Source organism: Oncorhynchus kisutch, unplaced genomic scaffold (genome assembly GCF_002021735.2).
Source record: "Oncorhynchus kisutch isolate 150728-3 unplaced genomic scaffold, Okis_V2 Okis02a-Okis13b_hom, whole genome shotgun sequence".
NCBI classification, from domain to species: Eukaryota; Metazoa; Chordata; class Actinopteri; order Salmoniformes; family Salmonidae; genus Oncorhynchus; species Oncorhynchus kisutch.
This window is the reverse complement of record NW_022261979.1, coordinates 4301058-4324196: the sequence shown is the minus strand read 5'-3', so window position 1 is coordinate 4324196 and position 23139 is coordinate 4301058. Positions and strand designations below refer to the sequence as shown.

Sequence of the window (23139 nt, the reverse complement as noted above, 5' to 3'; positions counted from 1 at the left end):
AGGAAAAGATTATGATTATTAGAAAGCAAATTACGGACTCCTCTTTAAACCTGCGTATTCCTCCAAACCTCAGTTGTCCTGAGTCTGCACAACTCTGCCAGGACCTAGGATCAAGAGAGACGCTCAAGTGTTTTAGTACTATATCTCTTGACACAATGATGAAAATAATCATGGCCTCTAAACCTTCAAGCTGCATACTGGACCCTATTCCAACTAAACTACTGAAAGAGCTGCTTCCTGTGCTTGGCCCTCCTATGTTGAACATAATAAACGGCTCTCTATCCACTGGATGTGTACCAAACTCACTAAAAGTGGCAGTAATAAAGCCTCTCTTGAAAAAGCCAAACCTTGACCCAGAAAATATAAAAAACTATCGGCCTATATCGAATCTTCCATTCCTCTCAAAAATTTTAGAGAAGGCTGTTGCGCAGCAACTCACTGCCTTCCTGAAGACAAACAATGTATACGAAATGCTTCAGTCTGGTTTTAGACCCCATCATAGCACTGAGACGGCACTTGTGAAGGTGGTAAATGACATTTTAATGGCATCGGACCGAGGCTCTGCATCTGTCCTCGTGCTCCTAGACCTTAGTGCTGCTTTTGATACCATCGATCACCACATTCTTTTGGAGAGATTGGAAACCCAAATTGGTCTACACGGACATGTTCTGGCCTGGTTTAGATCTTATCTGTCGGAAGGATATCAGTTTGTCTCTGTGAATGGTTTGTCCTCTGACAAATCAACTGTAAATTTCGGTGTTCCTCAAGGTTCCGTTTTAGGACCACTATTGTTTTCACTATATATTTTACCTCTTGGGGATGTTATTCGAAAACATAATGTAAACTTTCACTGCTATGCGGATGACACACAGCTGTACATTTCAATGAAACATGGTGAAGCCCCAAAATTGCCCTCGCTAGAAGCATGTGTTTCAGACATAAGGAAGTGGATGGCTGCAAACTTTCTACTATTAAACTCGGACAAAACAGAGATGCTTGTTCTAGGTCCCAAGAAACAAAGAGATCTTCTGTTGAATCTGACAATTAATCTTAATGGTTGTACAGTCGTCTCAAATAAAACTGTGAAGGACCTCGGCGTTACTCTGGACCCTGATCTCTCTTTTGAAGAACATATCAAGACCATTTCGAGGACAGCTTTTTTCCATCTACGTAACATTGCAAAAATCAGAAACTTTCTGTCCAAAAATGATGCAGAAAAATTAATCCATGCTTTTGTCACTTCTAGGTTAGACTACTGCAATGCTCTATTTTCCGGCTACCCGGATAAAGCACTAAATAAACTTCAGTTAGTGCTAAATACGGCTGCTAGAATCCTGACTAGAACCAAAAAATTTGATCATATTACTCCAGTGCTAGCCTCTCTACACTGGCTTCCTGTCAAAGCAAGGGCTGATTTCAAGGTTTTACTGCTAACCTACAAAGCATTACATGGGCTTGCTCCTACCTATCTCTCTGATTTGGTCCTGCCGTACATACCTACACGTACGCTACGGTCACAAGACGCAGGCCTCCTAATTGTCCCTAGAATTTCTAAGCAAACAGCTGGAGGCAGGGCGTTCTCCTATAGAGCTCCATTTTTATGGAACGGTCTGCCTACCCATGTCAGAGACGCAAACTCGGTCTCAACCTTTAAGTCTTTACTGAAGACTCATCTCTTCAGTGGGTCATATGATTGAGTGTAGTCTGGCCCAGGGGTGGGAAGGTGAACGGAAAGGCTCTGGAGCAACGAACCGCCCTTGCTGTCTCTGCCTGGCCGGTTCCCCTCTTTCCACTGGGATTCTCTGCCTCTAACCCTATTACAGGGGCTGAGTCACTGGCTTGCTGGGGCTCTCTCATGCCGTCCCTGGAGGGGGTGCGTCACCTGAGTGGGTTGATTCACTGTTGTGGTCATCCTGTCTGGGTTGGCGCCCCCCCCTTGGGTTGTGCTGTGGCGGAGATCTTTGTGGGCTATACTCAGCCTTGTCTCAGGATGGTAAGTTGGTGGTTGAAGATATCCCTCTAGTGGTGTGGGGGCTGTGCTTTGGCAAAGTGGGTGGGGTTATATCCTTCCTGTTTGGCCCTGTCCGGGGGTGTCCTCGGATGGGGCCACAGTGTCTCCTGACCCCTCCTGTCTCAGCCTCCAGTATTTATGCTGCAGTAGTTTATGTGTCGGGGGGCTGGGGTCAGTTTGTTATATCTGGAGTACTTCTCCTGTCCTATTCGGTGTCCTGTGTGAATCTAAGTGTGCGTTCTCTAATTCTCTCCTTCTCTCTTTCTTTCTCTCTCTCGGAGGACCTGAGCCCTAGGACCATGCCCCAGGACTACCTGACATGATGACTCCTTGCTGTCCCCAGTCCACCTGGCCATGCTGCTGTTCCAGTTTCGACTGACCTGAGCCCTAGGACCATGCCCCAGGACTACCTGACATGATGACTCCTTGCTGTCCCCAGTCCACCTGGCCATGCTGCTGCTCCAGTTTCAACTTCCACCTGACTGTGCTGCTGCTCCAGTTTCAACTGTTCTGCCTTATTATTATTCGACCATGCTGGTCATTTATGAACATTTGAACATCTTGGCCATGTTCTGTTATAATCTCCACCCGGCACAGCCAGAAGAGGACTGGCCACCCCACATAGCCTGGTTCCTCTCTAGGTTTCTTCCTAGGTATTGGCCTTTCTAGGGAGTTTTTCCTAGCCACCGTGCTTCTACACCTGCATTGCTTGCTGTTTGGGGTTTTAGGCTGGGTTTCTGTACAGCACTTTGAGATATCAGCTGATGTACGAAGGGCTATATAAATACATTTGATTTGATTTGATGAGACCGTATATTTTTATATATATTTTTTAATATATTTTTTTAACCTTTATTTAACCAGGCAAGTCAGTTAAGAACAAATTCTTATTTTCAATGACGGCCTAGGAACAGTGGGTTAACTGCCTGTTCAAGGGCAGAATATCACGGGTATGACAAAAAATGATTTTCGATGCTCTAATTACGTTGGTAACCAGTTTATAATAGCAATAAGGCACCTCAGGGGGTTTGTGGTATATGGCCAATATACCACAGCTAAGGGCTGTATCCAGGCACGTTGCGTCATGCATAAGAACAGCCCATAGCCGTGGTATATGGCCAATATACCACAGCTAAGGGCTGTATCCAGGCACGTTGCGTCATGCATAAGAACAGCCCATAGCCGTGGTATATGGCCAATATACCACAGCTAAGGGCTGTATCCAGGCACGTTGCGTCATGCATAAGAACAGCCCATAGCCGTGGTATATTAACCATATACCACACCTCCTCCTGCCTTATTGCTTTAATAAACCCAGTGGGAATAAATGCAGGTGGAGTTTAGCTGTGGAGATGTATTAGAACAGGGTCCCTTTATAAGAAAAATGAAGTCTAGACCCAATGTTATTCTGCTACCAAAGACGTTTTGTTATTATCCTTTATATGAACCCTCAATATAATTGTACGTAATTCTCTTTTACAGAAAGGGCCCGATTCCGACCTGAGTTCAGCGCGAGTAAATGGAACGTAATTATCTGAACTTGAACTGAAGCATGAGAATAGCGTGATGTTAGTTTTGGGTGGAGATTGAATACATGAAGGTGTGGCAGAGGTGTGTCTGCAGATACGGAGGATTCTGACCACTTTTACGCGCTAGGAAACTATGAATAAGGTCTAGCAAACCTACCGATTCCAAGTGGAAAAAGCATCGGATTACTTTTGTTTTCCAATCAAAAAAGAACCATTCTCCATGCACTGTAATTTACAACTTAATCAGAGCTATTGATTAGAGCTAGGTAAACGAGTACTTGATCAGAGCTATTGATTAGAGCTAGGTAAATGAGTACTTGATCAGAGCTATTGATTAGAGCTAGGTAAACGAGTACTTGATAAGAGCTGTTGATTAGAGCTAGGTAAATGAGTACTTGATCAGAGCTATTGATTAGAGCTAGGTAAACGAGTACTTGATCAGAGCTATTGATTAGAGCTAGGTAAATGAGTACTTGATCAGAGCTATTGATTAGAGCTAGGTAAACGAGTACTTGATAAGAGCTATTGATTAGAGCTAGGTAAATGAGTACTTGATAAGAGCTATTGATTAGAGCTAGATAAACGAGTACTTGATAAGAGCTGTTGATTAGAGCTAGGTAAACGAGTACTTGATAAGAGCTATTGATTAGAGCTAGGTAAACGAGTACTTGATAAGAGCTATTGATTAGAGCTAGGTAAATGAGTACTTGATCAGAGCTATTGATTAGTGCTATGTAAACGAGTACTTGATAAGAGCTGTTGATTAGAGCTAGGTAAACGAGTAATCAGTTTGGATGAGGGGATTGTAAATATAAATGACACTTGTTTTAGATCTATTTGACATTATAATCACTGGAGACGAATGTGAAACCAGTCATGGCAGCAAACTGAACCATTTCAACATATCAACTTTCTCACAGAAAACTCCACGAGAAAATGTGTAGGCCAGCAAACGGGATTACATTTATTCAGCGCGCGCAAAAGCCGATTACGCACCTTCGTAAGGCAATACCAAGTACTGAGAAGTGCATAGGAAATGTGTGCGTAAGAAACGTGTCATTTCCCAAGTCGGAATCGGGCCCAAAGTGTATAGATCAATAGATAGCAACCGAATCGCACATTGTATCAGATGACTTCCCAAACAAAGATCATGTGCATCAGTGTCTTCCTCTGGGAGTCTACCACTTGTTTCTAGCATCGCAGAGTTATGTGTCATTATAGATCGGTTTAAACAATTGCTCATTTGTAAAAAAAAAAAATGCATATACTGTATAGTAAAAAAAAAAAATCCCTCAAATCAAGGAATGTCCTGCGACCCCTAGGTTGGGAACCCATGTACTAGAGTGCTCATATCCTGTCTGTCAAATGGCCACGTCCGTGACAGTTTAGGCATCGCCCTGTATCCAGCTGTAGGAGTTCACCTGAAGAATGTGGGTTGATGTGTCATGGTGTTTTCCTCCAGGACTCTGCGTCTGTCTCTCTGCTGCTGTTCTATCTTCTGCTTCTGTTCCTCTGCTGCCTCTACGTTGCCCTCCTCTAGCAGCCTGGTACACACACACACACACACACACACACAACACACACACACACACCACACACCACACACCACACACACACACCACACACACACCACACACACACACACACCACACACACACACCACACACACACACACACACACACACACACACACACACACACACACACACACACACACACACACACACACACACACACACAGAGGGACATTTGGATTCATTTGTATAAACAATAAAGCAACCCCAACTGTGTATGGTGTAATAATGGTCATTTGATGCAGTGATACATCACTGTGTATGGTGTAATAATGATCACTGTAATATGTATTGCCAAATGCAAATTTCTACATTGTTACACCATGCTGGTCCCTACACCATGCTGGTCCCTACACCATGCTGGTCACTACACCATGCTGGTCCCTACACCATGCTGGTCTCTACACTGTGCTGGTCCCTACACCATGCTGGTCTCTACACAGTGCTGGTCCCTATGCCATGCTGGTCACTACGCTATGCTGGTCCCTACGCCATGCTGGTCTCTACGCCATGCTGGTCACTACGCTATGCTGGTCCCTACACCATGCTGGTCTCTACACCATGCTGGTCCCTACACCATGCTGGTCTCTACACAATGCTGGTCTCTACACCATGCTGGTCCCTACACCATGCTGGTCTCTACACCATGCTGGTCTCTACACAATGCTGGTCTCTACACCATGCTGGTCTCTACACCATGCTGGTCCCTACACCATGCTGGTCTCTACACCATGCTGGTCCCTACACCATGCTGGTCTCTACACCATGCTGGTCCCTACACCATGCTGGTCTCTACACCATGCTGGTCCCTACACCATGCTGGTCCCTACACCATGCTGGTCTCTACACCATGCTGGTCTCTACGCCATGCTGGTCCTACGCCATGCTGGTCTCTACACCATGCGGGCCCCTACACCATGCTGGTCCCTACACCATGCTGGTCTCTACACCATGCTGGTCTCTACACCATGCTGGTCTCTACACCATGCTGGTCCCTACACCATGCTGGCCCCTACACCATGCTCGCCCCTACACCATGCTCGCCCCTACACCATGCTGGTCTCTACACCATGCTCGCCCCTACACCATGCTCGTCCCTACACCATGCTCGCCCCTACACTATGCTGGCCCCTACACCATGCTCGCCCCTACACCATGCTGGCCCCTACACCATGCTGGCCCCTACACCATGCTGGCCCCTACACCATGCTGGCCCCTACACCATGCTGGCCCCTACACCATGCTCGCCCCTACACCATGCTGGCCCCTACACCATGCTCGCCCCTACACCATGCTCGCCCCTACACCATGCTGGTCTCTACACCATGCTCGCCCCTACACCATGCTGGTCTCTACACCATGCTCGCCCCTACACTATGCTGGCCCCTACACCATGCTCGCCCCTACACTATGCTGGCCCCTACACCATGCTGGCCCCTAAATCCTGCTGGTCCCTACACCATGCTAAGACAACGGTGTGTTACTGTACAGTAGCACTCTGTCTCTCACCTCTGGTCGAGCCGTAGCCGGGTGTCTGTGGGAGGCAGCAGCAGTTTCAGTGAAGGGTCCAGCTCATTGAGCTCCATAGCAAACTTAGTGAAGCCGTAGTACTGCTCGTGGTCAGCCGGCATGGCATCTGAGAACACACACACACACAGACACACACACCAGAGACACTCTTTTACATCCCAGGGAGATGATTCTATAAACTACAGGGTAAGGAATGCCTTTTATGCAATAAGGAACAGTGGTGTAAAGTACTGAAGTAAAAATACTTTCAAATTAAGTCGTTTTTTGGTGTATCTGTACTATTGATATTTTTGACAACTTTTAGTTTTACTTCACTACATTCCTAACGATAATAATGTACTTTTTACTCCATACATTTTCCATGACACCCGCAAGTAGTCGTTACATTTTGAATGATTAGTAGCACAGAAAATGGTCCAATTCTCACACTTATCAAAAGAACATCCCTGGTCTGATCTGGAGGACTAAACAGAGAACATCCCTGGTCATCCCTACTGCCTCTGATCTGGAGGACTCACTAAACAGAGAACATCCCTGGTCATCCCTACTGCCTCTGATCTGGAGGACTCACTAAACAGAGAACATCCCTGGTCATCCCTACTGCCTCTGATCTGGAGGACTCACTAAACAGAGAACATCCCTGGTCATCCCTACTGCCTCTGATCTGGAGGACTCACTAAACAGAGAACATCCCTGGTCATCCCTACTGCCTCTGATCTGGAGGACTCACTAAACAGAGAACATCCCTGGTCATCCCTACTGCCTCTGATCTGGAGGACTCACTAAACAGAGAACATCCCTGGTCATCCCTACTGCCTCTGATCTGGAGGACTCACTAAACAGAGAACATCCCTGGTCATCCCTACTGCCTCTGATCTGGAGGACTCACTAAACAGAGAACATCCCTGGTCATCCCTACTGCCTCTGATCTGGTGGACTCACTAAACAGAGAACATCCCTGGTCATCCCTACTGCCTCTGATCTGGGGGACTCACTAAACAGAGAACATCCCTGGTCATCCCTACTGCCTCTGATCTGGAGGACTCACTAAACAGAGAACATCCCTGGTCATCCCTACTGCCTCTGATCTGGAGGACTCACTAAACAGAGAACATCCCTGGTCATCCCTACTGCCTCTGATCTGGGGGACAAACATGCTTTGTTTTCAGATGATGTCTGAGTGTTGGAGTGTGCCCCTGGCTATCCGCAAAGAAAAAAACAAGAATATTGTGCCCTCTGGTTTGCTTAATATAAGGAATTTGATGATTTATACTTTTTCTTTTGATATTTAAGCATATTTGATCAATTACATTTACTTTTGATACTTAATTATATTTAGAACCAAATACTTCTAGACTTTTACTGGGTGATTTTCACTTTTATTTTTGACTTTTATTACAGTATCTTTACCTTTATGAGAATTTAGTACTTTTTCATAAGTAAAGATGTACAGGGCTACTTACAGTATATTAATATTGTTTAGCTCTAAGATATTTACTGGTATAAATAAAGATATAGAGATACATTTCAAAAGAAACTATATGGACAAGAAAAGTAATTATGTAAATGTGATATTTCAGTTACAATATTTTGTACAAAAAATAAATAAAATGTTTTTGCTTTGTCATTATGGTGTATTATGTGTAGATTAATGAGGGGAAAAACTATTTCATTCATTTTAGATTAAGGCTGTAATGTAACAAAATGTGGAAAAGACAAAGGGGTCTGCACTGTATCTACTGGTAGAAATGAAGATATAGACACAAGGGGTCTGAACTGTATCTACTAGTAGAAATCAAGATAAAGACACAAGGGGTCTGAACTGTATCTACTAGTAGAAATCAAGATATAGACACAAGGGGTCTGAACTGTATCTACTAGTAGAAATCAAGATATAGACACAAGGGGTCTGACCTGTATCTACTAGTAGAAATCAAGATAAAGACACAAGGGGTCTGCACTGTATCTACTGGTATAAATCAATGATATAGACACAAGGGGTCTGAACTGTATCTACTGGTAGAAATGAAGATATAGACACAAGGGGTCTGCACTGTATCTACTAGTAGAAATCAAGATATAGACACAAGGGGTCTGCACTGTATCTACTAGTAGAAATCAAGATATAGACACAAGGGGTCTGAACTGTATCTACTAGTAGAAATCAAGATATAGACACAAGGGGTCTGAACTGTATCTACTAGTAGAAATCAAGATATAGACACAAGGGGTCTGAACTGTATCTACTAGTAGAAATCAAGATATAGACACAAGGGGTCTGAACTGTATCTACTAGTAGAAATGAAGATAGACACAAGGGGTCTGAACTGTATCTACTAGTAGAAATGAAGATATAGACACAAGGGGTCTGAACTGTATCTACTAGTAGAAATCAAGATATAGACACAAGGGGTCTGCACTGTATCTACTAGTAGAAATGAAGATAGACACAAGGGGTCTGAACTGTATCTACTAGTAGAAATGAAGATAGACACAAGGGGTCTGAACTGTATCTACTAGTAGAAATCAAGATATAGACACAAGGGGTCTGAACTGTATCTACTGGTAGAAATGAAGATATAGACACAAGAGGTCTGAACTGTATCTACTGGTAGAAATGAAGATATAGACACAAGAGGTCTGAACTGTATCTACTGGTAGAAATGAAGATATAGACACAAGGGGTCTGAACTGTATCTACTGGTAGAAATGAAGATATAGACACAAGAGGTCTGAACTGTATCTACTAGTAGAAATGAAGATAGACACAAGGGGTCTGAACTGTATCTACTGGTAGAAATGAAGATATAGACAAGGGGTCTGAACTGTATCTACTAGTAGAAATGAAGATAGACACAAGGGGTCTGAACTGTATCTACTGGTAGAAATGAAGATATAGACACAAGAGGTCTGAACTGTATCTACTAGTAGAAATGAAGATATAGACACAAGGGGTCTGCACTGTATCTACTAGTAGAAATGAAGATAGACACAAGGGGTCTGAACTGTATCTACTAGTAGAAATGAAGATAGACACAAGGGGTCTGAACTGTATCTACTAGTAGAAATCAAGATATAGACACAAGGGGTCTGAACTGTATCTACTAGTAGAAATCAAGATATAGACACAAGGGGTCTGAACTGTATCTACTAGTAGAAATCAAGATATAGACACAAGGGGTCTGAACTGTATCTACTAGTAGAAATCAAGATAAAGACACAAGGGGTCTGAACTGTATCTACTAGTAGAAATCAAGATATAGACACAAGAGGTCTGAACTGTATCTACTAGTAGAAATCAAGATATAGACACAAGGGGTCTGCACTGTATCTACTAGTAGAAATCAAGATATAGACACAAGGGGTCTGAACTGTATCTACTAGTAGAAATCAAGATATAGACACAAGGGGTCTGCACTGTATCTACTAGTAGAAATGAAGATAGACACAAGGGGTCTGAACTGTATCTACTAGTAGAAATGAAGATAGACACAAGGGGTCTGAACTGTATCTACTAGTAGAAATCAAGATATAGACACAAGGGGTCTGAACTGTATCTACTAGTAGAAATCAAGATATAGACACAAGGGGTCTGAACTGTATCTACTAGTAGAAATCAAGATATAGACACAAGGGGTCTGAACTGTATCTACTAGTAGAAATCAAGATATAGACACAAGGGGTCTGAACTGTATCTACTAGTAGAAATCAAGATATAGACACAAGGGGTCTGAACTGTATCTACTAGTAGAAATCAAGATAAAGACACAAGGGGTCTGAACTGTATCTACTAGTAGAAATCAAGATATAGACACAAGAGGTCTGAACTGTATCTACTAGTAGAAATCAAGATATAGACACAAGGGGTCTGCACTGTATCTACTAGTAGAAATCAAGATATAGACACAAGGGGTCTGAACTGTATCTACTAGTAGAAATCACGATATAGACACAAGGGGTCTGCACTGTATCTACTGGTAGAAATCAAGATATAGACACAAGGGGTCTGAACTGTATCTACTAGTAGAAATCAAGATATAGACACAAGGGGTCTGCACTCTATCTACTAGTAGAAATCAAGATAGACACAAGGGGTCTGAACTGTATCTACTAGTAGAAATCAAGATATAGACACAAGGGGTCTGAACTGTATCTACTAGTAGAAATCAAGATATAGACACAAGGGGTCTGAACTGTATCTACTAGTAGAAATCAAGATATAGACACAAGGGGTCTGACCTGTATCTACTAGTAGAAATCAAGATATAGACACAAGGGGTCTGCACTGTATCTACTAGTAGAAATCAAGATATAGACACAAGGGGTCTGAACTGTATCTACTAGTAGAAATCAAGATAAAGACACAAGGGGTCTGAACTGTATCTACTAGTAGAAATCAAGATAAAGAGATCATTTAAAAATCAACTGTACAGATAAGAAAAGTATGAATACTTCCAACCGATGGGCTAAACATGTAAAGCCCTGATCTGTATCATGTGTAGGTCAAGACACTGGGCTCAGTATAACAGGTTCAGGCTGTTATTACAATCATACATACTGGCTCTCCAGATGCAGGTGGCAGAGGGGGGGTCTCCACAGTACACCCCCTCGTTCCACTTCCCAAACAGTCTGTGGATGACCTTCCCCTTGTGGTCTGTGATGGTGCCCTCCACCTCGTTAACACTCGAGTTCCAGTACTTGGCCTGTACACAGGGAGGAATGCATAACATTGCTATTGAATATCAAGCCCTGGCCAAAATATTGCAATATACACCTAGAAAAAGAACCTTAAAGGGTTCTTCGGCTGTCCTCATATGAGAACCTTTCTTGGTTCCATGTAGAACCCTTTCCACAGAGGGTTTTTACATAGAACCCAAAAGGGTTCAACCTGGAACCGAAAAGGGTTCTACCTGGAACCAAAAAGGGTTCTACCTGGAACCAAAAAGGATTCTACCTGGAACCAAAAAGGGTTCTCCTATGGGGAAAGCTGAAGAACCCTTTGAAACCCTTTTTCTACGAGTGTATAGGGAATAGGGGGACATTGGGGACAGGCCCTAAATTAATCTTATTTAATAGTTCTCAGGTTTAGTTTGTCTGTCACTCTGATCTATGAGTCACTGTGGGTAAGAAGAGTCATAATAGATCTTTATTTTCATCTTCATATACCCGCCAGTAGATGACAGTGTTGAGTTATCTATGTTCAAACACAACATGCTGAACCAGTAGAGTACAGTAGTTTACAATGAGAACCACTGAGGAGATGAGGGGACAGGAGAAGAGAGGAGAGGAGAAAGGAGAGAGATGAGAGAGGAGAGAGGGGAGAGATGAGAGAGGAAAGAGGGGACAGGGTAGAGGGGAAAGAGGAGTGGGGAGAGGAGAGGGGGTAGAGATGAGAGATGAGAGATGAGAGGGGAGAGTGGAGAGGAGAGAAGAGAGAGGAGAGGACAGGAGAGAGGAGAGGACAGCACCGTAGAGGACAGGACAGGAGAGGGGAGAGGAGAGGAAAGGAGAGGAAAGAGGACAGGACAGGAGAGGTTATATTGTATAATCAAATCAAATCAAATCTATTTATATAGCCCTTCGTACATCAGCTGATATCTCAAAGTGCTGTACAGAAACCCAGCCTAAAACCCCAAACAACCCCAAAATAATAAGCTCCTACATGTCTTGACCTGGCATCCTTCTACACTGCAGTAGACCTTTCAACTCCTCAGAGACGAACACCAATTACCTGTCAGCTTTTGGAATGGGCTCTACGAAGTTCAACTTCAAAACGCAGAGATGCATGGAGTTGTTGTTCATTCAGGGGGAAGGCCATGCACAGGGTGTGTGTGTGTGTGTGTGTGTGTGTGTGTGTGGAACACAGTTTTGACTAATTTAAGCTTTTAACAACCCTTTCACCAACCTGCATCACTTATAAAGAAGCATTTCCACTCAGCTTGCAGCTTTCCAGTGTCCAGTTAGACTGGAGAGTGGCTGGATATCTCTCACTGAAAAGCAGCTTTATTACTGCCATGGCCAGGGGGGACTCACACACCCAGATACTGACTGCTCTAAATATCAGGTTAAACAGGTGGAATATCCCCTCCGGTTTACACCCCCCCCCCCCCCCCGTCTCTCACCTTGATGAAGGTGACCTTACACTGGCAGATATCAGTGCTGGTGTTCCTGATGGAGATCTCTCCGTAGTGTTCTATCCAGCGCTGCCCACTCAGGATGTTGTGGATGCAGGACGTGACCTTGTTCCACTCATAGTGGTCCCCAAACCTGCAGGACGGGGAGAGGGCGTGTCACAATATGTTTGTGTTTCAGTGTATGTGTGTGTGTGTGTGTGTGTGTGTGTGTGTGTGTGTGTGTGTGTGTGTGTGTGTGTGTGTGTGTGTGTGTGTGTGTGTGTGTGTGTGCGCATGAGATAAGACGCAGGTCACTGTATAAAACAACAAAAGTACCTTTAATAGAATTAAATCAGTTTATTATCAGTCTATTATCAGTCTATTATCAGTCTGTTATCAGTCTGTTATCAGTCTGTTATCGGTCTGTTATCAGTCTGTTATCAGTCTATTATCAGTCTGTTATCAGTCTGTTATCAGTCTGTTATCAGTCTGTTATCAGTCTGTTATCGGTCTGTTATCAGTCTGTTATCAGTCTGTTATCAGTCTGTTATCGGTCTGTTATCAGTCTGTTATCCGTCTGTTATCAGTCTATTATCAGTCTATTATCAGTCTATTATCAGTATATCAGTCTATTATCAGTCTGTTATCAGTCTATTATCAGTATATCAGTCTATTATCAGTCTGTTATCAGTCTATTATCAGTCTACTATCAGTCTATTATCAGTCTGTTATCCGTCTGTTATCCGTCTGTTATCAGTCGTATCACTATATTATCAGTCTGTTATCAGTTTGTTATCAGTTTGTTATCAGTCTACTATCAGTCTACTATCAGTCTATTATCAGTATATCAGTCTATTATCAGTCTGTTATCAGTTTGTTATCAGTCTACTATCAGTCTACTATCAGTCTATTATCAGTCTGTAATCCGTCTATTATCAGTCTGTTATCAGTTTGTTATCAGTCTACTATCAGTCTACTATCAGTCTACTATCAGTCTATTATAGTTAGTTGGATAGTTGGTCAGTAAAGGGGGGTCTGGTTGGACCATGGATATAGTGGATAGTTGGTCAGTAAAGGGGGGTCTGGTTGGACCATAGATGTAGTGACTAGTTGGTCAGTAAGGGGGGTCTGGTTGGACCATGGATATAGTGGATAGTTGGTCAGTAAAGGGGGGTCTGGTTGGACCATAGATGTAGTGACTAGTTGGTCAGTAAGGGGGGTCTGGTTGGACCATGGATGTAGTGGCTAGTTGGTCAGTAAGGGGGGTCTGGTTAGACCATGGATGTAGTGGCTAGTTGGTCAGTAAGGGGGGTCTGGTTGGACCATGGATGTAGTGGCTAGTTGGTCAGTAAGGGGGGTCTGGTTGGACCATGGATGTAGTGGCTAGTTGGTCAGTAAGGGGGGTCTGGTTGGACCATGGATGTAGTGACTAGTTGGTCAGTAAGGGGGGTCTGGTTGGACCATGGATATAGTGGATAGTTGGTCAGTAAAGGTGGTCTGGTTGAACCATGGATGTAGTGGCTAGTTGGTCAGTAAGGGGGGTCTGGTTGGACCATAGATGTAGTGACTAGTTGGTCAGTAAGGGGGGTCTGGTTGGACCATGGATGTAGTGGCTAGTTGGTCAGTAAGGGGGGTCTGGTTGGACCATGGATGTAGTGGCTAGTTGGTCAGTAAGGGGGGTCTGGGGGTCTGGTTGGACCATGGATGTAGTGACTAGTTGGTCAGTAAGGGGGGTCTGGTTGGACCATGGATGTAGTGGCTAGTTGGTCAGTAAGGGGGGTCTGGTTGGACCATGGATGTAGTGACTAGTTGGTCAGTAAGGGGGGTCTGGTTGGACCATGGATGTAGTGGCTAGTTGGTCAGTAAGGGGGGTCTGGTTGGACCATGGATGTAGTGGCTAGTTGGTCAGTAAGGGGGGTCTGGTTGGACCATGGATGTAGTGACTAGTTGGTCAGTAAGGGGGGTCTGGTTGGACCATGGATGTAGTGGCTGGTTGGTCAGTAAGGGGGGTCTGGTTGGACCATGGATGTAGTGGCTAGTTGGTCAGTAAGGGGGGCCTGGTTGGACCATGGATGTAGTGGCTATTTGGTCAGTAAGGGGGGTCTGGTTGGACCATGGATGTAGTGGCTAGTTGGTCAGTAAGGGGGGTCTGGTTAGACCATGGATGTAGTGGCTAGTTGGTCAGTAAGGGGGGTCTGGTTGGACCATGGATATAGTGGATAGTTGGTCAGTAAAGGTGGTCTGGTTGGACCATGGATGTAGTGGCTATTTGGTCAGTAAGGGGGGTCTGGGGGTCTGGTTGGACCATAGATCTAGTGACTAGTTGGTCAGTAAGGGGGGTCTGGTTGGACCATGGATGTAGTGGCTAGTTGGTCAGTAAGGGGGGTCTGGTTGGACCATGGATGTAGTGACTAGTTGGTCAGTAAGGGGGGTCTGGTTGGACCATGGATGTAGTGGCTAGTTGGTCAGTAAGGGGCGTCTGGTTGGACCATGGATGTAGTGACGAGTTGGTCAGTAAGGGGGGTCTGGTTGGACCATGGATGTAGTGACTAGTTGGTCAGTAAGGGGGGTCTGGTTGGACCATGGATGTAGTGGCTAGTTGGTCAGTAAGGGGGGTCTGGTTGGACCATGGATGTAGTGGCTAGTTGGTCAGTAAGGGGGGCCTGGTTGGACCATGGATGTAGTGGCTAGTTGGTCAGTAAGGGGGGTCTGGTTGGACCATGGATGTAGTGGCTAGTTGGTCAGTAAGGGGGGTCTGGTTGGACCATGGATGTAGTGACTAGTTGGTCAGTAAGGGGGTCTGGTTGGACCATGGATGTAGTGGCTAGTTGGTCAGTAAGGGGCGTCTGGTTGGACCATGAATGTAGTGACTAGTTGGTCAGTAAGGGGGGTCTGGTTGGACCATGGATGTAGTGGCTAGTTGGTCAGTAAGGGGGGTCTGGTTGGACCATGGATGTAGTGGCTAGTTGGTCAGTAAGGGGGGCCTGGTTGGACCATGGATGTAGTGGCTAGTTGGTCAGTAAGGGGGGTCTGGTTGGACCATGGATGTAGTGGCTAGTTGGTCAGTAAGGGGGGTCTGGTTGGACCATGGATGTAGTGACTAGTTGGTCAGTAAGGGGGTCTGGTTGAACCATGGATGTAGTGGCTAGTTGGTCAGTAAGGGGCGTCTGGTTGGACCATGGATGTAGTGACTAGTTGGTCAGTAAGGGGGGTCTGGTTGGACCATGGATGTAGTGGCTAGTTGGTCAGTAAGGGGGGCCTGGTTGGACCATGGAGACAGTGGCTAGTTGGTCAGTAAGGGTGGTCAGGTAGAGTGAGATTGAGAGGGACAGTAAAGGACTCACCCTGGCAGCATCACATGGGTGGTGCCCACAGGAACTATTTCCATAGACTTCCCCCAGAACTTGTTTTTCCACCTCATGTCTAAAGACATCACAGGAAAGACAACAGCAGGGTTAATGCATCCAAGAGGAATGACCTCCAGCTTTAGACTAATAGCTGGTATGGTTGGTTAGGGCCTCCAGCTTTAGACTAATAGCTGGTATGGTTGGTTAGGGCCTCCAGCTTTAGACTAATAGCTGGCATGGTTGGTTAGGGCCTCCAGCTTTAGACTAATAGCTGGTATGGTTGGTTAGGGCCTCCAGCTTTAGACTAATAGCTGGTATGGTTGGTTAGAGCCTCCAGCTTTAGACTAATAGCTGGTATGGTTGGTTAGGGACTCCAGCTTTAGACTAATAGCTGGTATGGTTGGTTAGGGACTCCAGCTTTAGACTAATAGCTGGTATGGTTGGTTAGGGACTCCAGCTTTAGACTAATAGCTGGTATGGTTGGTTAGGGCCTCCAGCTTTAGACTAATAGCTGGTATGGTTGGTTAGGGCCTAAAGCTTTAGACTAATAGCTGGTATGGTTGGTTATGGACTCCAGCTTTAGACTAATAGCTGGTATGGTTGGTTAGGGACTCCAGCTTTAGACTAATAGCTGGTATGGTTGGTTATGGACTCCAGCTTTAGACTAATAGCTGGTATGGTTGGTTAGGGCCTCCAGCTTTAGACTAATAGCTGGTATGGTTGGTTAGAGCCTCCAGCTTTAGACTAATAGCTGGTATGGTTGGTTAGGGACTCCAGCTTTAGACTAATAGCTGGTATGGTTGGTTAGGGACTCCAGCTTTAGACTAATAGCTGGTATGGTTGGTTAGGGACTCCAGCTTTAGACTAATAGCTGGTATGGTTGGTTAGGGACTCCAGCTTAAGCTAATAGACCAGTGATCCGCGTGGTCAGGAAAATCTCTTGCCCCTAGTTATTATGACCCAGTGTCTGTGTCAGGTGAAAGGGTGCGTATCAGGTGAAAGGGTGTGTATCAGGTGAAAGGGTGAGAATTAGGTGAAAGGGTGTGTATCAGGTGAAAGGGTGTGTATCAGGTGAAAGGGTGAGTATTAGGTGAAAGGGTGAGTATTAGGTGAAAGGGTGAGTATTAGGTGAAAGGGTGTGTATCAGGTGAAAGGGTGTGTATCAGGTGAAAGGGTGTGTATCAGGTGAAAGGGTGAGTATCAGGTGAAAGGGTGAGTATCAGGTGAAAGGGTGAGTATTAGGTGAAAGGGTAAATATTAGGTGAAAGGGTATGTATCAGGTGAAAGGGTGTGTATCAGGTGAAAGGGTGTGTATCAGGTGAAAGGATGAATTTCAGGTGAAAGGGTGAGAATCAGGTGAACGGGTGTGTATCAGGTGAAAGGGTGAATATCAGGTGAAACAGTGTGAGACAAATGAAAGGGTGTGTTTCAGGTGAAAGGGTGAGTGTTAGGTGAAAGGGTGTGTATCAGGTGAAAGGGTGAGTATTATGTGAACGGTGAGTATCAGGCGAAAGGGTGAGTATCAGGTGAAAGGGTGAGTATTAGGTGAAAAGGTGTGTATCAGGTGAAATGGTGTGAGACAGATGAAAGGGTGTGTGTCAGGTGAAAAGGTGAATATCAGGTGAAAGGGTGAGTATCAGATGAAAGGGTGAGTATCAGGTGAAAGGGTGAGTATCAGGTGAAAGGGTGAATATCAGGCGAAAGCGTGAGTATCAGGTGAATGGGTGAGTATCAGGTGAAAGGGTGAGTATCAGGTGAAAGGGTGAGTATCAGGTGAAATGGTGAATATCAGGTGAAAGGGTGAGTATCAGGTGAAAGGGTGAATATCAGGTGAAAGGGTGGGTATCAGGTGAAAGGGTGAGTATCAGGTGAAATGGTGAGTATCAGGTGAAAGGGTGAATATCAGGTGAAAGGGTGAGTATCAGGTGATAGGGTGAGTATTATGTGAACGGTGAGTATCAGGCGAAAGGGTGAGTATCAGGTGAAAGGGTGAGTATTAGGTGAAAAGGTGTGTATCAGGTGAAATGGTGTGAGACAGATGAAAGGGTGTGTGTCAGGTGAAAAGGTGAATATCAGGTGAAAGGGTGAGTATCAGATGAAAGGGTGAGTATCAGGTGAAAGGGTGCGTATCAGGTGAAAGGGTGAATATCAGGTGAAAGCGTGAGTATCAGGTGAATGGGTGAGTATCAGGTGAAAGGGTGAGTATCAGGTGAAAGGGTGAGTATTAGGTGAAAGGATGTGTATCAGGTGAAAGGGTGTGTATCAGGTGAAAGGGTGAGTATCAGGTGAAAGGGTGAGTATCAGGTGAAAGGGTGAGTATCAGGTGAAAGGGTGAGTATCAGGTGAAAGGGTGTGTATCCGGTGAAAGGGTGAGTATCAAGTGAGAATGTGAATATCAGGTGAAAAGGTGAATATCAGGTGAAAGGGTGAGTATCAGGTAAAAGGGTGAGTATCAGGTGAAAGGGTGAATATCAGGTGAAAGGGTGAGTATCAGGTGAAAGGGTGAATATCAGGTGAAAGGGTGAGTATCAGTGAAAGGGTGAGTATCAGGTGAAAGGGTGAATATCAGGTGAAAGGGTGAGTATCAGGTGAAATGGTGAGTATCAGGTGATAGGGTGAATATCAGGTGAAAAGGTGAGTATCAGGTGAAAGGGTGTGTATCAGGTGAAAGGGTGTGTATCAGGTGAAAGGGTGAGAATTAGGTGAAAGGGTGTGTATCAGGTGAAAGGGTGTGTATCAGGTGAAAGGGTGAGTATTAGGTGAAAGGGTGAGTATTAGGTGAAAGGGTGAGTATTAGGTGAAAGGGTGTGTATCAGGTGAAAGGGTGTGTATCAGGTGAAAGGGTGTGTATCAGGTGAAAGGGTGAGTATCAGGTGAAAGGGTGAGTATCAGGTGAAAGGGTGAGTATTAGGTGAAAGGGTAAATATTAGGTGAAAGGGTATGTATCAGGTGAAAGGGTGTGTATCAGGTGAAAGGGTGTGTATCAGGTGAAAGGATGAATTTCAGGTGAAAGGGTGAGAATCAGGTGAACGGGTGTGTATCAGGTGAAAGGGTGAATATCAGGTGAAACAGTGTGAGACAAATGAAAGGGTGTGTTTCAGGTGAAAGGGTGAGTGTTAGGTGAAAGGGTGTGTATCAGGTGAAATGGTGAGTATTATGTGAACGGTGAGTATCAGGCGAAAGGGTGAGTATCAGGTGAAAGGGTGAGTATTAGGTGAAAAGGTGTGTATCAGGTGAAATGGTGTGAGACAGATGAAAGGGTGTGTGTCAGGTGAAAAGGTGAATATCAGGTGAAAGGGTGAGTATCAGATGAAAGGGTGAGTATCAGGTGAAAGGGTGAGTATCAGGTGAAAGGGTGAATATCAGGCGAAAGCGTGAGTATCAGGTGAATGGGTGAGTATCAGGTGAAAGGGTGAGTATCAGGTGAAAGGGTGAGTATCAGGTGAAATGGTGAATATCAGGTGAAAGGGTGAGTATCAGGTGAAAGGGTGAATATCAGGTGAAAGGGTGGGTATCAGGTGAAAGGGTGAGTATCAGGTGAAATGGTGAGTATCAGGTGAAAGGGTGAATATCAGGTGAAAGGGTGAGTATCAGGTGATAGGGTGAGTATTATGTGAACGGTGAGTATCAGGCGAAAGGGTGAGTATCAGGTGAAAGGGTGAGTATTAGGTGAAAAGGTGTGTATCAGGTGAAATGGTGTGAGACAGATGAAAGGGTGTGTGTCAGGTGAAAAGGTGAATATCAGGTGAAAGGGTGAGTATCAGATGAAAGGGTGAGTATCAGGTGAAAGGGTGAGTATCAGGTGAAAGGGTGAATATCAGGTGAAAGCGTGAGTATCAGGTGAATGGGTGAGTATCAGGTGAAAGGGTGAGTATCAGGTGAAAGGGTGAGTATTAGGTGAAAGGATGTGTATCAGGTGAAAGGGTGAGTATCAGGTGAAAGGGTGAGTATCAGGTGAAAGGGTGAGTATCAGGTGAAAGGGTGAGTATCAGGTGAAAGGGTGAGTATCAGGTGAAAGGGTGTGTATCCGGTGAAAGGGTGAGTATCAAGTGAGAATGTGAATATCAGGTGAAAAGGTGAATATCAGGTGAAAGGGTGAGTATCAGGTAAAAGGGTGAGTATCAGGTGAAAGGGTGAATATCAGGTGAAAGGGTGAGTATCAGGTGAAAGGGTGAATATCAGGTGAAAGGGTGAGTATCAGTGAAAGGGTGAGTATCAGGTGAAAGGGTGAATATCAGGTGAAAGGGTGAGTATCAGGTGAAATGGTGAGTATCAGGTGATAGGGTGAATATCAGGTGAAAAGGTGAGTATCAGGTGAAAGGGTGTGTATCAGGTGAAAGGGTGTGTATCAGGTGAAAGGGTGAGTATCAGGTGAAAGGGTGAATATCAGGTGAAAGGGTAATAGTTTGTAGAGGACCATGGTGTTGACTTACCTTGCCAGAATATGTAGTTTTTAGAGTCAGCGTGGCATGCTGATATAGGTGGGTGATGGCTGACCTGAGAACAGAGATAAAGATTTGCAGGCTTGTACTGGATGGATCAAACCCTATGAATTCTTCAGATGTGGGACAAATACTTCCAGGTCATATTTAGGACATGTGGGTCTGTGTACAGTACCTGTTCTGCTACAAATCGGAGGCCCTTGTCGGGGCGGTCACACTCATAGGTCTCCCCCAGGACCGGGTTGAAGGGCTTCCCTCCCGCTCGGTGGTAGCTGGACGCGTACCCCGACACTGCAAACGTGGCTATGTACACCTACAGACAGTTAACAGCACCGGTCAGTTCATTACTCCTCTGTTCAAGTATCAGTCATCAGCACATTCTAATGGCCATCATCAGTAACACTTGAGCAGGATAACCACAGACAGACAGACAGACAGACAGACAGACAGACAGACAGACAGACAGACAGACAGACAGACAGACAGACAGACAGACAGACAGACAGACAGACAGACAGACAGACACGGACAGTAGTTAGTGAGTCAAAACACAGATCAACCCAAGAATGACATCATGACAGTTTTTATGGACGACAGAAAGTGCAAAGTGGAACCATAGAGTTGGATAGAGGACTTGGCCCAAAGGCTGTTTCAGCCCTTAATGGCGCTGTCTGTGCTATCTCCATTCTCCAAAGATGACCCGAGCCGGAGATGAGCCCTCTTGTACATCTCTATGAGATAAGAAGTTGTCCCACCATAATTACCCCTGGGGGTCCGCAGGAGAACTGTTTGTAGTGAGTTTGTGTCCAATGGACCATTCAATAACCCTTCATTCTAACATCTGATCATTGCTGGTGAAATTCCCATTTGATTTCCCACAGATAAAGATATAATTGGGCTCCTGAGTGGCGTAGCATCTCAGTGCTAGTGGTGTCACTACAGACCCTGGTTCAATTCCAGGCTGTATCACAACTGGCCGTGATTGGGAGTCCCATAGGGCGGCGCACAATTGGCCCAGTGTCGTCCGGGTTAGGGTTTGGTCATTGTAAATGAGAATTTGTTCTTAACTGACTTTTCTAGTTAAATAAATAAATTTATTAAAAATTTCCTCTCCATTTGAGTAGAATGGGCCTGATGACCTCAGTAATGTGAAACTGAATGGGGTTGTGTCCAAATGGAACTCTATTTAGTGCACTACTTTTAATCAGGGCCCATAGGGAATAGGGTGTCATTTGAGAGGAAGCCAGAATGGCTGGCTGGCTGAGTGGATGCTGTCTGGATCTGGATGTCCCCTCTGATAGGCCACACTGGGCCAGGGGAAAAAGCACTCATCATCACCATCATCATAATCACCATCTCCTCCACTCCACAAAGACCCTGATGGGACAGATGTCTTCAGCTGCCTGCTGCCTGTCCTCTTCAATGCAGACTACAGCTGTCTTCACCTGCCTGCTGCCTCTCCTCTTCAACACAGATTAGAGCTGTCTTCAGCTTCCTCTCCTCTTCAACACAGATTAGAGCTGTCTTCAGCTTCCTCTCCTCTTCAACACAGATTAGAGCTGTCTTCAGCTGCCTCTCCTCTTCAACACAGATTACAGCTGTCTTCATCTGCCTACTACTGTTTATTTTCAACACAGATTAGAGCTGTCTTCAGCTGCCTGCTACCTCTCCTCTTTAACACAGATTATAGTTGCAAAATTCCCAGGTTTTCAGCCTTTCAGCCTCTACATCAACAACCTTTCTTCTATGTGAAAGGGAGTGGACACCCGCATGTATGCTGATGATACAGTCCTTTACACCTGTGGTAATCTCAGAAACCCGAGAACTAAAACCATGCGTAATTGCGTCAGTTGTGTTAAATCAGTGTTTCCCAAACTAAGTCCTGGGGACACCAAGAAGCGTACATTTAGTCATGACCCTTGCACTATAGAGCTGATTCAAATTATCAAAGCTTGATGATGAGTTGGTTGTTTGAATCCGCTGTGTAGTGCCTGGGGGAAAAACTAAATGTGCACACAGGGGGTGCCAAGGAGGACTGGGTTTGGGAGCAGGTTGTAATTAAACTAACACAAGTACTGTACCTCTGTCTGTAACTAATGCTTAGCTATTGATTAATGTAGCATTACTGTACCTCTGTCTGTAACTAATGGTTAGTTATTGATTAATGTAGCATTACTGTACCTCTGTCTGTAACTAATGCCTAGCTATTGATTGATGTAGCATTACTGTACCTCTGTCTGTAACTAATGCCTAGCTGTTGATTGATGTAGCATTACTGTACCTCTGTCTGTAACTAATGCTTAGCTATTGATTGATGTAGCATTACTGTACCTCTGTCTGTAACTAATGCCTAGCTATTGATTGATGTAGCATTACTGTACCTCTGTCTGTAACTAATGCCTAGCCGTTGATTGATGTTTGGCTCTGCCTGCTGATAATGCAGTGAGAGGAGGAAGAGAACACACAATCATAGCGATGATCCATGAGGTGAACTAGAGAAAAGGGCTGAGGTGTCAATAAATACAGGTTGCATCCCAAATAGCACCCTATTCCCAAGTGCACTACTTTTGACCAGAGCCTTAATGGGTATAGG

At 44.9% G+C, this 23139-nt stretch overlaps 1 protein-coding gene across 1 annotated transcript in view; it reads right to left on the bottom strand.

Moving 5' to 3' along the window:
* osbpl3b (oxysterol binding protein-like 3b) overlaps window positions 1-23139 on the bottom strand; it is a 126272-nt gene that overhangs the window by 3940 nt on the left and 99193 nt on the right. The window contains exons 17-23 of the mRNA XM_031811935.1: window positions 20722-20859; window positions 20538-20601; window positions 16102-16180; window positions 12767-12911; window positions 11203-11347; window positions 6624-6750; window positions 4962-5084 (exon numbers count right to left, since the gene is read on the bottom strand). Coding sequence (XP_031667795.1) covers window positions 4962-5084; window positions 6624-6750; window positions 11203-11347; window positions 12767-12911; window positions 16102-16180; window positions 20538-20601; window positions 20722-20859 — 821 coding nt within the window. The remainder of the gene's footprint in view (window positions 1-4961; window positions 5085-6623; window positions 6751-11202; window positions 11348-12766; window positions 12912-16101; window positions 16181-20537; window positions 20602-20721; window positions 20860-23139) is intronic.